Source organism: Hypanus sabinus, chromosome 28, assembly GCF_030144855.1.
Source record: "Hypanus sabinus isolate sHypSab1 chromosome 28, sHypSab1.hap1, whole genome shotgun sequence".
Classification (NCBI taxonomy): domain Eukaryota; kingdom Metazoa; phylum Chordata; class Chondrichthyes; order Myliobatiformes; family Dasyatidae; genus Hypanus; species Hypanus sabinus.
In genome coordinates this window covers 29,026,355-29,042,140 of record NC_082733.1, presented here as the reverse complement: position 1 = coordinate 29,042,140, position 15,786 = coordinate 29,026,355, and the positions used below count along the sequence as shown (strand labels likewise).

The 15,786-nt window shown below is 39.4% G+C and overlaps 1 protein-coding gene across 5 annotated transcripts in view; it reads right to left on the bottom strand.

Annotated features, from left to right (window-relative positions):
• The window catches only part of igdcc4 (immunoglobulin superfamily, DCC subclass, member 4), a 151,146-nt gene that overhangs the window by 94,569 nt on the left and 40,791 nt on the right, over positions 1-15,786 (bottom strand). For 4 of the 5 annotated variants that reach the window (XM_059952837.1, XM_059952834.1, XM_059952835.1 and 1 more), the window contains one exon: positions 3,152-3,293. The exons of the other annotated variant lie outside the window; for it this stretch is intronic. In XM_059952837.1, the coding sequence (XP_059808820.1) occupies positions 3,152-3,293 (142 nt within the window). The remainder of the gene's footprint in view (positions 1-3,151; positions 3,294-15,786) is intronic. 5 annotated transcript variants of the gene reach the window in all.

The following is a 15,786-nucleotide window of genomic DNA, read 5'->3' as shown; positions in this document are numbered from 1 at the left end:
TTTCTGGCCATGTTGCATCTCACTAAAGATAGGCAAGCCATGCTAAAATGCTGCCATTGCTTCAAAGCTTGGAGAAGCCTTAAGACTAGTAAGGCTATGGCGATTTATAGATTAAGCAAACTAAATAACCAAATGACCATATCGATATATTAGTAAAGGATTGAAGATTCATTAGTCTTTGGCACTGGCTCTGATATTGCTTATCCATCCCATTCTTGTTTCTGTCTTTATGTAGATCCAAGTAGCTTGGTAAATGGTCGGGCCTGAGTCATGTAATTTCTTGCCAAAAGTCCAATTAACGCTCTGACCAGAATTAGTATATCGAAAGATAATTCCTCTCACAAAATTGCTCTTTCACGTTGGAATTAAATGAAATGAAGAAAGTCATTTGTTCCAAGAAATATAATCAATTGTCAGAAAAAAAAATGAACTTGAAAAATGTCCAACAGAGTGCACTTCACATTCAAAAAATACAGTAAACAATCAACCACAAGAAAGCAGGTTCTTTTTCCAATGAATACAGTGCATTGTGGTTAATTGGGACACATTGGGTGTACATTTTTGCCCAATTAAGTTATCTGAAGTTTCATGGGAAAAAAAGCTTAAAGTTATAAAAACGACAACCTGAATAACAAATTCTTTGAATAAAAAACAGAACAAATTAGAATGGTACCAATGCCACTACAGTACTATAAAACTGTGTATTAGTTTCTAAATATTATCTGTGGAGGAAATTGCCCAGTGTACACCATCATATTCTTTTGATTGATTGTAAATGAACAATATCAGCACAGAAACCTAGTGCAAATAATGGGCCGTCCTCATACAATGCTTTTGGCGATTTCATCCTCCAAATCTCTATTTTCATTGTAATACTCAAGATGATTTTTTTTGATACCTTTAGATTCTTTGTAGTTGTAACTTGAAGTAGTGAAATAGTTTCACTTTCGCTCCCAGTCATTTCTTGCATCTCCAAGCTTGAATGATTGAAACCACAGTGAACAAAACAGTTCTGAAGTGTCTTACTGTTTATTTCTTCCCAACTATCAGTGACAAAAATCACTTCTTTTCATTTTTTAACACAGACACATGCAATTGGTGCTATTCAAATATTGTTCACCATAAGCACAGCGTAGTACCTAACAGCCACACAAGTGCACGCATCTGACACTAGTTAGAAACTGTTTGGCAACAGTTGCCCGCCCCATTTAAGCAACATTGTGTCCCAAACAAATGAAGGTAATCCAAGGTATTTTCTTGATTCATTTTTGTTTTTTAAGAATTATTCCAAATAAGTGGCTGCCCCGATTAACAGATGGCCCAATTAACTGTAATCCATTATATTCAAACTAACCCACAGCTCCTGGTAATGGTACATACACCATCATGAACTGATAGGGAATGGAGGCGGATTGAATTATTTTAATTTGACATCATAGTCAGCACAGGCACAGTGCACCAAAAAGCCCACTCATGTGCTATAGTTTTCTATGATTTATCATTAGAGGCCAAAAATTCAATCAGTCTAATAGTTATAGCCACATACGCTAAAAGTTTTCAGAACAGATTTTGGGAAATTGCTTCTCAGTAGGAGGAAATTAAAACTTTTTACACCCTCAGTAGCAAATGAACTACCAATGAAGAATATCTATCACATGCATGAGTTCAACCAGATTGTAATCACCAGTTTCCTTTTATAAAACCATGCTGGAAGATGGTCAAAAAATTTTGTAATTAGTGAAGTTACTATTCCTCACCTCAAAAGAGGAGAGCATTAAAATCTAGAAAAAGCCTACCCTCTAAGTTGGAAAAATTCAAAGTCAAGGGAATTCTGAAAGAGAAGACTAAAGAATTGATAACAATAAACATTGCAAGCTGCCATGAAAATTCCAGTGAACTATTGCTGAAAACAAGAGCAAATAGTCTAATTTATTTTAACTACTTCCTTTACAATTCAATTTTGAACAGAAAGGAAATTCAATAGGCAATTAAGCTTATTTGCTCTATTTCCAGACCAGAAAGCAAAATTTTTAAAAATCTTTCAAAAAATGAAAACAGCTAAGTGGTACAACTAGGAGACCTGCTGTTTCACAAATCCAAAGGGGGGTGGGGGGGGGGAATGAGTTGGTGGAAACATGAGGCAAATAAAACTAGATTGGCAGAGAATTAGTGCAAACAAATTAAATGCTCAAGAGTCAGCATGGATTTTGAAGCTGAATGGCCAATTTCAATTGTGAAACAGAATCACAAATATGCTTTAACTTGCCACAGCATAAGTACATGGATGGAGCAAAGGCTTGGAGCTTATGAGTATTGCAACTATTTGAGACAATTCAGAAAGAACAGAAGCAAATATCATTATACAGTGCAGTGTGTGGCTTTTTAATCACATAATGGTCAGTGCAGCTCACATTTTGTCATTATAGCTCAATTTGCAATCCTTTTTATTTTTATAACACTGGTAGCATTTTTGATCGTTTTCCATTTTTCATCATGTTCTAATCAACCTCATGGCATTGTTCAAGGAGAAATACTTTTCAGAAATTGTTATTCTGCAGTTTCCAACTTTTCTTCATTATACTATTTTTGTCATGTTTACTTCTCCGCTACCTCTATATATTGGAAATTTTAGCAGCATTTGAGTTGTATACAGGATTCCAATCATCTTAAAAATGATTAAAATGTCCAGAACCTCCAATGGCATGGAGGGCTGCTTTGTGTGAGAGGGGCAGAGCTAACTTTGTAAGTGACTAAGGTGGCAGCAGAGGTGGTTTCTTTACGTTGATACCATTACCTCATTTGCATTGGAGGAGGAGGAGAAGGAATGTTTATTCAATCCTCCCTGTGTCCTCAGAGACGTTATCTAATCTTGCTTAATCAATAGGTAATACTGGGCTCATCCAAGGAATGATCAGGGTTAGGAGAAAACAATGAAATCTAGGTCTGTGGTAAAGCAAAATTAAGGGACCACACAGAGGGAGGCACAAAGTCAGAGGAATTAACCACTGGTAAACATACAACTTAAATAAGTCAATTGGTGCAATTTGATATCTGTGCCATGACATATTAAATGGATCTGCAAGGTGACCTACTAACATATAAATTTGTATCAACAACACTATGAACATCATTGTTCATTACAAAAGCTTACCTTGAGTGATTTGGAATAGTTGCCTGGTTCTTTTCCCATGTGACAAATGGAGTTGGAAGTCCACTAATTCCACACTCAAAACGGGCAATTCCATTCTCCTCCACTATCTGTGACTGTGGCTGCTGATGAAATTGTGACAAAGCTGGAAAAACAAATTTTCTTTGAGTGTAATGAGATAAAAATTAAAGTAAGTTACTGCAACAACCACATGCTAAATATCTGTTTCTGGTATTAAAATAATAAAACCTCAGCAAATGTTTATAACAGTTGCATTATGTTACAATTTAAAATATCTTATACTCTGATATTTAATGAGACTTGCTGCTTTAACCAAAAATCAAAACTAGGAAGATCTGCATTACAAACATAATGACATGTTTCAGTAAGTATACTAAATATGCTAATCGTATAGGAATTTAACATCCTTTTCTTTCATGGTCTTCTGCCTTCTATCAGATTCCCCATCCTCTAGCCCATTATCTCTTCCACCAATCAACTTTCCAGCTCTTTACTTCACCCTCTCCTGGTTTCACCTATCACCTACCACCTTGTACTTCTTCCTACTCTCCCACTACCTTCTTACTCTGACTACACATTTTTTTTCCAGTCCTGATGAAGAGACTCAGCTTGAAACATCAAATGTTTATTTCTCTCCATAGATGCTGCCTGGCCTGCTGAATTCCTTCAGCGTTTTGTGTGTGTGGCCTTGGATTTCCAGCATCTACAGATTTTCTCGTGTTTTTAAATTAATCCAGTTTTTGAACATCTACAAGATTTACTTAATAAAATGTCCACTGCTATTTCCTTTATCTTCCTGGAACTGCTCTGTGGCATCAAATTGTGTAGTTGAGAGAAGCATGTAATGGAGTCATACAGGTCATCTTTCTCATAAGATTACAGCAGAAAGAATCATACATCAAAACTAGAAACATTAAGAGTCAACCATTTTCAGTTGATAGCATTATCAACTCTGAGCTGAAAGGTTGAAAGTTCAAGTTCTATTCAGAAAACTCAAGCTCAAAAATTTAAGCAGACACTTTAGAACAGATCTGGGGGAATGTGGCATTAGGAATGTCATCTTTGGGTGACAGTTAAAATAAAATCTATCTGCCCTATCTGGTGAAAACATTTCATAAAAAGGTAAACACTCTCAGGTACCCAATACTTATATATCATCCCACTATCATAACAAAAGCAGATCATAACATTGCTGTTTGCAAAAACATCATATGTACTAAATGACTGCCATGCTTCCTGCATGAAAACAATCACCACACTTCAGAAAATAGAGGTATCTATAAAATATTTACAGATGGCCCAGGACTAAAGAAATATATAAATGCAATTGTGTTTAAGTGTAGCTTAAACAAAAAGAACAAAATTGAATGTTGTGTATTTAATATTTCAGTAATATTGTAAATATTGCTTAATTAAGAATTCTTTGTTTACATAATTCATTACAAGTTATATGTAATTACAAGTCATTACAAGGACATGAGTTGAGAGTTAGGGGGCAAAAATTTAAGGGTAACATGAGGAGGAGTTTCTTTACTGAGAGAGCGGTAGCTGTGTGGAATGAGCTTCCAGTAGAAGTGGCAGAGGCAGGTTCAGTATTACCATTTAAAGTAAAATTGGATAGGTATATGGACAGGAAAGGAATGGAGGGTTATAGGCTGAGGGCGGGCCAGTGGGACTAGGTGAGTGTGAGCGTCAGCACGGACTAGAAGGGCCGAGATGACCTGTTTCCGTGCTGCAATTGTTATATGGTTATATGTAAAAGTACGTGAATTGCATATGTCATCACGCCACCATGTCTTAAGTGTGCACCTCACAAAAGTAAAGAACAAAGCAGACATGTTATTCCCAGCACTGTTCTTCTTTCAGTTAGTTTTATGTTCTGTAATTACAAAACATAGCACTGTAGATGTTATCTAACCCAATTAAGCCTGGCTGCTTCCAACCAAAACACTTCATTCAAATGTTATTATTATAAATTTTAAATCTAAAACTCCTCATTATAATTTGATCTAAATTATGCACTCTCACAGCTAGTCTCACAAACATTAATGATTTAAGGAGATATTTAATGAGTTTATCAGAATTTTAGGTACTGACAGAACAAAATCTGGAGCATTAATACAGCTTTACTAAACTCCACAGGTGGATTCAATGGTTAGGATAGCAACCATAGAATGAAAATTAATTTCTACAGATAGTTTTGGGAAGGATTCTCCACATTGAGAAAAATCCTTCACGGCACTATCCCCATTTTTCTTGCTGTAATTTTACACCTCAGCTCTGACAACCTTCCAGGTTAGAAATGGAATTACTCCAGTTAACATACACAAAGCACTGGAGGAACTCAGCAAGCCAGGCAGCATCTATGAAAAAAAGTACAGTTGACACTGTGGGCTGGGACCCTTCATCAGGACTGGAGAAAAACCAGAGGAGTCAGAGTAAGGAGGTGTGGGGAAAGAAGTAAGAAACACAAGATGATAGGTGAAACCTGGGGGGGGGGGTGAAGTAAAGAGCTGGAAAGTTAATTGGTGAAAGAGATACAGGGGTGGAGAAATGGGGAGTCTGATAGGAGAGAACAGAAGGCCATGGAAGAAAAGGAGAGGAGCACCAGAGGGAGGAGATGGGCAGGTAAGGAGATAAGGTTAGAGAGGGAAAAGGGAATGGGGAGTAGCAGGACAGGGCGGGGAGTATTACTGGAAGTTCGAGAAATCGATGCTCATGTCAACTACTGAAGGCTACCCAGTTGGAATATAAGGTATTGCTCCTCCAACCTGAGTGGCCTCATCGCAACAGTTGAGGAGACCATGGACTAACTAACTTGTCAGAATAGCAATGGGAAGTGGAATTAAAATGGGTGGTCACTGGCAGATCCTGCTTTTTCTGGCAGACAGAGTGTAGGTGCTCAGCAAAGTGGTCTCCCAAACTAAGTCAGGTCTCATCAAGATACTGGAGGCCACGCTGGGAGCACCAGATGCAATAGACTCTCAGGTGAAGTGTCGCCTCACCTGGAAGGACTGTTTGGGCTCTGAATGGTAGTGAGGGAGGAGGAGTAGAGGAAGATGTAGCACTTCTTTCACTTGCAAGGGTAAGTGCCAGGAGGGAGATCAGTAGGGAAGGACGAATGGACAAGGGAGTCATGTAGTCCATGCAGAAGACAGAAAGTTGGGGGGAGGGAAAGATGTGCTTTGTGATGGGATCATTTCAGTACTAGTGAAAAAATGTTCAAGCTACACCACCTAAACTCTAGAAATAAGCTCATTCAAAACTCAGTCATCAAACTACAGTCAATATGAAGTTTATGTATGCACAAATCGGTCCTTGTAACACAACACCAACCCCCAACAATAAAGATGCATGACTAGACACTGGAGAATATGGATTACTTACATATATCAAACTTTAAACAAAAGGTTCATGTGAAATTCACTACCAAATAAAAATGTGCTTTAAGGTCAAGAGTGATCCAGCACAAGGTTCCTGGTCTACAAGGCACTATGTGTGAGATGCAATCAGCTGAATGACTTTTTCTGCTCCTATTTCTTATCTTCTTACTACAAAGAGGGTCTGCTGATTTAAAAGAACACCATTACTTCAGAAGTCTGATTTTCCAAGCTAGTAAAAAAAAATTAATGCCAGATGTGTTCCAATCATATTTACATGCTCAATTTTTAATAGAGCTAATACGCTACTTCAAATAAACCAACTACATTAAAATGACGGACTGAAGTGATACAATCATGTTAATCAGCTGTTCAGTAACACCATCAGCAGAGACTTCTGACCCAAACCATTATTCCCTTCACCTGTTACACACTTGTCAAGTCTCAAGCTTGATTATACTATGTGAATAATCACTGTTCTCAGAAATCAAAGGTAGTTCATGCACACATATAGAACAGATTATTTTACAGTAGTTAGCAAGTTTGTGCTTCTCAATGGTTTTGCTAATTAAAACACATTATTCCCATATCTTTACTTTAACTGATGTTGACCTCATGTCTAACAAACTAAATAGTCAATGCAACAAGAAAGAAAATGTTCACAATATGCTTTTACTGGAAAACACTAGAACAGACATTGTGGTTTGTTTAAAGAAAGAAAATATCTGTACATCAGTTTTACTTCGGAGGTATGAAAAATAAATGAACAATTCCTCTTTGAATTGCATAGCACATTTCTGTATGGATTATTAAATTCCTGGGAAGATGGGAAATCTATGTTGAGCACAAGGGCCTATTTCGTATTTCACTGTATTTCTCGTATTATAGTGCCTGTAGATCAAAACTATTTCAAAACTTCATTGGTTGGAGAAAACTCTGGGATGTCTTAAAATTATTAATTATGAATACACCTTTTTCATTACTCCATGCTCCAAAATATTTTAAAATATTTTCCAGATTATCATCTTGTTGCTCGAAACCACATCATAATGTAACAAACATATGACTATGAAGATAATACAGAAGAAACCTTCAGAATCACAAGCACAGTATGGTTAATGCCATGTCATCTTAAAAAAACATAAAACTTCAACCAAGTTATTGATGGGGCCAACAGAAGGTTAAAAATAATTAACATCTTAAAACTTTTAAAATCTGGAAACATCAACTATCCACATCAGGAATACTGGTAGCTATTAATGAAGCTTTCGCAATTGCTGTATTTATATTGCCAATGTACTGCACCAGAATGGCTAGCAAACCTATACCCAGGGTTTTCAGACAACACGCGTAATCATTGTAATTCATGCATATATAACAATAATCCATTCTTTCTTAGGATAAATTTGTTGCCCTTTTGATTCCCCTTCCCCTCCCCCCACTTACTGATGTAGTCCAAAGTCAAAGTCAAATGTTCTTCAGGCAACATTACAGTTTTTACTTGAAAAAATACATAGCTTCTGCAGCTAATTAGTATCATATCAAAGGAGCTCATAACATAGACACCAATATGTTCTATACCATTCCACAGCAATCAACTGATCAGTATTCAGTCCAGGTTTCTCAAGGACCATTCATCTTCAGACTTCACTGAAGACTTCATCTACTTCAGACGGAGAAGCTGAATTCCACCAGCAAGGTGTGAGTGCCTGCCCTAATATCTGGCCTACTTTAGTATCAAGAAACCTTGAGAAAACTGAAGTTAATAGAAATCAACAAGAATCAATGGTTAGAGTCAAAGCTAGGACAAAGGAAATAACTGTAGTTCTTGGAAGTTTGTCTCCTTGGCCCAAGGACATCACTGTAGGAGTTCCACAAAATAAGGTGCAGGTGTTCTAGACTCAGTTATCTTCAAATCTTTCAATAATACTCATTCATTTTACAAGAGGAACAGTGAGACAGTTACACAAATGTCTAATTCCATTATAACTTGTTAACTTGGCAATGTGTTTCAGTGGGTAGCATTTGCTGACAGATGCAGATTATAGGTTCAATTTTCAATACACTTCAAAACAAAAATCTAGCCTGATGCTCCAATATAGCATGAAGGTATGTTATACTGTCAGGTGACACCTTCAGTGAAGAAATCACTGGACTACTACTGAGAGGCTACACGTCCAGTGAAATTATTTTGAATCACATTATAATGGCTAGGTAAATAAAATACAATAAAATCTGGATCAGTAATGCCAACCATCCAGTTGCCAGACTGTTGTAAAATCACCACAGCCAAATATGCATAAGGTTCCAAGAGAAATTAGTTAATGACTACACAGTCTGTTTTTGACATGATAACTGAGCATAAAGTGAAAATAAAAACTACAGATGCTGAAAGTCCAAAATAACAACAGAAACTGTTGAAAAAATGTAGCAGGTAAGAGGCATTTATAGAAAGAGAAATACTGTTAATACTCTAGATTACAAATATTTTATGAGAACCAAAAAAAGAGTTACATTTAAGTTAAAAAATCCAGAAGATGAATAGATAGAACATCTGTGATAAGTTAAGGTCAGTGTTGCCAGGGCAATACTTAGTATTTGCTAGGGCACTTAACTGGACCAGAGACCTCTAGTTAATTCATTTTTAGGAGCAATTAGAGGGTGATAATACAAAAGGAACTCTGAACAACATAGTGAATTGCAGGGCTTGGGACATACTCATCGGGTTCAGCTGTGATAATGAAAAGCCAGTATCACAGATAGATAGCTTACAACAGTAATGACCAGTTCTAATACTGGCAGGAAAGCAAATTCACTGAAGTTGTAGAATTCATTACTGAATACAGAAAGCCACAGCCTGCCCACACAGAAGATGAAATGCTGCTCCTCGAGCTTGTATTAGGTTTTTTTTTATAATAGTGCAGGACACCAAAGACGGATAGGTCAGAGTGGGGAGAAGTTGGCTCATCAGGCTTTGGCACGAACAGGTTTGGGCAAGGTAAATATCTGGGAAGTTTCATCTTCTTCATTCTTCTTCTGGTAGTACCTAGGTCAGGGGTTGGCAACCCGCGGCTCTTTCATCTCTGTTTTGCGGCTCCCTGTGGCTTTGGAAAATAAATGATGAGTATTTAATTAAAATGTATTTTATGTTAGTTTGTTAGTTTTTGAAATGTAATTCTAAATTTGAAGATTATGGTGATCTTGTACAATCTAAATAAAACGTGTTTTTGTCGCTATTAATATATGTCACCACTGCCAATGTCTGACATCTGCCAGTGCACGATTTCTTTAATTTTTCGATCCAAGGTCGGCCAACTATGGAGAAAAGTGACTGAAGAAAACAGAACGTTTAATGATACGTGGACAGATTCATTTTCTTTCACTGCTGACGAGACTGGTTTACCGATATGCTTAATATGCAATGAGAAACTAGCAAACAACAAAAAGTCAAAAGTCACAAGACATTTCCAGAATAAACACGCAGCCTTTGCTCAAAAATATCCGGATGGAGATGAGAGAAAAAAAGCCGTTTCGGAACTGATGCGGAAGGTTGATCTGAGCAAAAATCATTTCAAGAAGTGGATGAAGTCTGGAAAATCAACTACATATGCTAGTTTTGTTGCTGCTCAGGAAATAGTCAGGCACGGGAAGCAGTTTACAGATGGTGAATATATAAAAGAATCTTTCATTAAGATTTCAGAACATCTATTCAGACTTTAAAAACAAGAGTGAAATTGTGCAGAAAATCAGGGATATGCCCCTCTCTGCAAAGACTGTCAAAGACAGAACCATAAAAATGGCAGAAGACATCACAAGACATCAAATTAAAGACATCAGTTCAGCTGTGGCCTACTCGATTGCCTGTGACGAGTCTAAAGACAAAGGTGATATTGAACAAATAGCGCTGTTCTGCCGGTATATAATCTCTGCCGGGCCACAGGAAGAAATGATTGAGTTGATACCTCTAAAAGGCCAAACACGGGGGGAGGACATCTGTGAGGCTGTCTTGAATTGTTTAAGAGCCAAAGGAATAAAGACCATCCACCTGGTGTCAGTAGCTACTGATGGGGCACCAAGTATGACAGGAGCACACAAGGGATTTGTGGCTTTACTGCAGAAGTCGCTGGACAGAAAGCTGCTGACTTTTCACTGCATCTTGTACCAAGAGGCACTGTGCGCTCAAACATTTCCTCCGGAATGCACAGAAGTAATGGATGTTGTCATTCAGATTGTCAATAAAATAATGGCAAAAAGTTTAAATCACCGTCAATTCCGTTTGTTACTGGACGAGCTGGAAAGCGCATTTTCTGATCTCCTGCTGCACAACAAAGTCCGGTGGCTGTCAAGAGGGGAGGTGCTGAAACGCTTTGTCGGGTGTCTGGAAGAAGTGAAAACTTTCCTGGGCAGCAAAGGGCTCACCATTCCTGAGCTGGAACAGCCAGAGTGGCTGGAAAAGCTACACTTCATAGTAGACATGACAGCGCACCTGAACACGCTGAACACAGCTCTTCAGGGGAAAGGACGCACAGCCCTGCACATGTTGGAGGATGTTTTGGCATTCGAGCGCAAGTTGACAGTGCTTGTCAGAGATTTACAGAAAGGCACATTGTCTCACTTCCCCAATTTAAGAGAGTTCAAACAAGCTCACAACATGATAAATTCAGAGCATTTACATTCTGCAATCATCGCAATGCAAACATCGTTTGGGAAATGCTTCTGTGAGTTCAGAGAGGAAAAAAAACACATTATCCTTTCCGGTCACTCCTCTAAGCATCGATCCATCCCTACTGAATACGACTGCATTGGCAGGTGTGAGTCATCCTGATCTTGAGATGGAACTGGCCGACATAGCCAACAAAGACATATGGGTGTCCAAGTTTAGATGCTTGACAGCAGACCTTGAAGATGTTGCCCGTCAGAAGGCCATTCTTGCTCAGAATCACAAATGGAATGATATTGAAAACCTCCAAACAAGACAAACCACCAGACAAACTTGTGTTCGAAACATGGAATGCTATCCCCGACATTTATGTAAACATTAAAAAGTATGCGCTTGGAGTCCTGTCGATCTTTGGATCCACATATGTATGTGAGCAGGTGTTCTCCAACATGAATTTTATTAAAAACAAACATCGCGCACGCCTCACAGATGACAACTTGCAATCCTGTGTAAAGATGAAGGTGACGCCATACAGCCCTGATGTGCAGACGTTGTGCGCTGAGGTCCAGGAGCAGAAATCCCATTAACCAAGTATGATAAATATTTTAATTGCCTATTATTTTACATATATTCATATTTTTTCATTGTTCAGTGAAATAGTCCTTTTATTTTTCAGGTTGACAGCTGGCTGACGTTATTTTTGGTTTGCTGCTGGCGGACAATTTAAGTTCGGCGTTTTTCATAAATACAAGAAGGACTCAAATAGACATTGAGTATTTTACTTAAAAGTAACCTTCAACCCAACATCTTTTTTTCGGAGTTCAAAATGTTTTTGTTGCATGCAGAAATGTAATTTCGTTTTCTCTGCACGAGTTCATCGATTTCATAAATGCAACACATTATAGTTTGTTTATACATAGCATAAAGGCAAAAAAAACGTTGTATGCAGTGTTATTTCATTTTAAATGTCAAACTGGTTTTGTGGCTCCCAGTGTTTTCTTTTCTGTGGGAAACTGGTCCAAATGGCTCTTTCAGTGGTAAAGGTTGCCGACCCCTGACCTAGGTAGTACAGTGAGGATGGCTCCAGGGGCTGGGTTGTGTTTCTTATGTGAGATATAGGAATTCTGGGAGACCCCCAGCCTCCCGGATAACCACATCTGCACTAAGTGCACTGAGATGCAACTTCTCAGAGAACGTGTAAAGGAACTGGAGCTGCAGCTCAATGACCCTCTGCTCATACGGGAAACTAAGGAGGTGGGCACCCCTAAGCTGCAGGTGCCTCGGTGACTGTCAGGAGGGGAAAAGGAACTGGGCAGCCAGAGCAGAGTACCCCTATGGCTGTTCCCTTTAATAATAAATATACCACTTTGGATACTCTCTGGCATTGTGGCTCAGAAAGTGGGGGAGCAGAGAAGAAGATTGCAGCAGTGATAAGGGATCCCATAGTTAGAAGAGTAGATACAAGATTCTGTGGTCACAATAGAGACACCCAGGTGGTATATTGTCTCTCAAGTGCCAGGATCAGGCACGTCTCAGATTGGGTGCACAGCATTCTAAAGGGGGAGGGTAAGCAGTCAGAAGTCTTGGTACCTAGGTAGGAAAAATGAGGTGGTCTTAAAGAGAGAATTTAGGGAGCTAGGTAGAAAACTGAAAAGCAGGGTAGTAATCTCTAGATTGCTATTTGCACCACACAGCAGTGAGGGTAAGAATAGGATGAGTTGGAAGGTGAATGTGTGCTAACTGGTGCAGTGGGTAGAATTTCAGATTTCTGGATCATTTGGATATCGTCTGGGGAACGTATGAAATGTACAAAAGTAAAGGATTACACCTGAAGCGGAGGGGTCCAATATTGGACAATAAGACATAGGAACAAAATTAGGCCATTTGGCCCATCGAGTCTGCTCTACCATTCAATCATGGCTTATCCTTTTTTTTTCTCCACTTCAACCCCAGTTCCCAGCCTTCTCCCAGTAACCTTTGATGCCATGTCCAATCAAGAACCTATCAATCTATGCCTTAAAAACACCAAAAGACCTGGCTTCCACAGCTGCACGTGGCAACAAATTCCACAAATTTACCACCCTTTGGCTAAAGAAATTTCTCCACATCTCTGTTTTGAAAGGGCACCCCTCTATCCTGAGGCTGTGCCATCTTGTCCTAGACTCTCCCACAACGGGAAACATCCTTTCCACATCCACTCTGACTCGGCCTTTCAACATTTGAAAAGTTTCAATGAGATCTCCCCTCATCCTTCTGAATTCCAGCGAGTACAGACCCAGAACTATCAAACGGTCCTTGTATGATAACTCTTTCATTCTTGGAATCATCCTTGCGAACCTCCCCTGGACCCTCTTCAATGCCAGCACATCTTTTCTAAGATGATGGTCCCAAAACTGTTCATGATACTCAAGGTGAGGGCTCACAAGTGCCTTTAAAGCCTCAGCATCACATTCTTGCTCTTGTATTCTAGACCTCTTGAAATGAATGCTAACATTGCATTTGCCTTCCTCACCATCGACTCAACCTGAAGTTAACCTTTAGGATGTTCTGCAGAAGGACTCCCAAGTACATGACCATGCATTTTCCAACATTGTATTTCATTTGCCATTTTCTTGCCTAATCTCCTAAACTATCTAAGTCCTTCTGCATCCTACCTGTTTCTTTAACACTACCTGCCCCTCCACCAATCTTCATATCATCTGCAAACCTGGCAACAAAGCCATCTACTTCCATCATCTAAATAATTTATATACAGCTTAAAAAGAAGTGGTCCCAACACCGACCCCTGTGGAACACCACTAGTCACTGGCAGCCAACCAGAAAAGGATCCTTTTATTCCCGCAACACACTCAAAAAATGCTGGTGAACGCAGCAAGCCAAGGTCCCTTTCCCTGGTGAATACTGAAGCAAAGTATTCATTAATTACCTCCGCTACCTCCTCCAATTCCATACACATTTCCACTATTACACCTATTCGGTCCTTTTCTCACATGGATCATCCACCTGCTCTTCACATAATTGCAGAATGCCTTGGGTTTTTCCTTAATCCTGCTCACCAAGGCTTTCTCATGGCCCCTTCTATTTCTCCTAATTTCATTCATCAGCTCCTTCCTGGCAACTTTATAATTTTTGAGAATTCTATCAGTATCTACTTTCTTGAACCTTTCGTAAGCTTTTCTTTTCTTCTTAACTAGATTTTCCACATACTGAGAACATCATGGTTCTTTTACCCCACCATCCTTTCCCACCCTCAATGGAAATACCTATGCAGAATGCCATGCAAATGTTCCCTGAATATTTGCCACATTTCTGCCATGCATTTCCCTGAGAACATCCACTCCCAATGAATGCTCCCAAGTTCCTGCCTAATAGGATCACATTTCCACCACTCCAATTATATGCTTTCCAAAATTTTCTGCTCCTATCCCTCTCCAACAATATGGTAAAGGAGATAGAGTTGTGATCACTACCTCCAAAATGCACTCCCACTGAGAGATCTGACACCTGACCAATACCAGATCAAGTACAGCCTCTCCTCTAGTTGGTTTATCTACATATTGCATCAGGAAACCTTCTTGAACACACCTAACAAACTCCACCCCATCTAAACCTCTTGCTCTAAGGAAAGTTAAAATCTCCCATCACAACAACCCTGTCATTGCAATATATTAGAATCTGCACCCCTATCTGCTCTTCGATGTCCCTGTTACTATTGGGGGAGGATCTATAAAAAACACCTAGTAGAGTTATTGCCCCCTTCCTGTTTCTGACCTCCACCCACAGTGACTCAGTAAATAATCCCTCCATAACTTCCTCCTTTTCCGAAGCCATGACACTATCCCTGATTAGCAATGCCATGCCCCCAACTCTCTTGCCTCCCTCCCTGTCCTTTTTGAAAGATCTAAAGCCTGGCATGCTCAGCAGGCATTCCTGCCCGAGACATGCAAGTCTCTCTAATGGCCATAATGTCATAATTCCATGTATTGATCCACGCTCCAAGTTCTTCATTGCATTAAAATAGACAAATCTCAAACCATTAGATTGAGTACATTTGCATTCTATCATCTGTCTATCCTTCCTCATCCACTCCCTACAAGTTGTCTCTACTTGTGCGCCAACTGGCCCATCCTCTGTCTCTTCATTTCGGTTCCCACCTCCCTGCAAATCTAGTTTAAACCCTCCCCAATAGCATTAACAAACCTCACCACCAGGATATTGTTCCTCTTCGGACTCAAGTGCAACCCATCCTTTTTGTACAGGTCACACCTGCCCCAGAAGAAGACCCAATGATCCAGAACTACGAATCTCTACACCTTGCTCCAATCCTTCAGCCTCACATTAATCTGCCACCTCATTCTATTCCTATACTCACTGTCACATGGCACAGGCAGCAATCCTGAGGTTACTACCTTTGAGGTCCTGTTTCTCGGCTTCCTCCCAAATCCTTTTATTCTGCTTTCAGGACCTCCTACCTTTTTCTACGCAGGTCTTTGGTACCATGACCTCTAGCTGCTCACCCTCCCATTTGAGGATATTGTGGACGTGTTCAGAAACATCACAAACCCTGTCACCTGGGA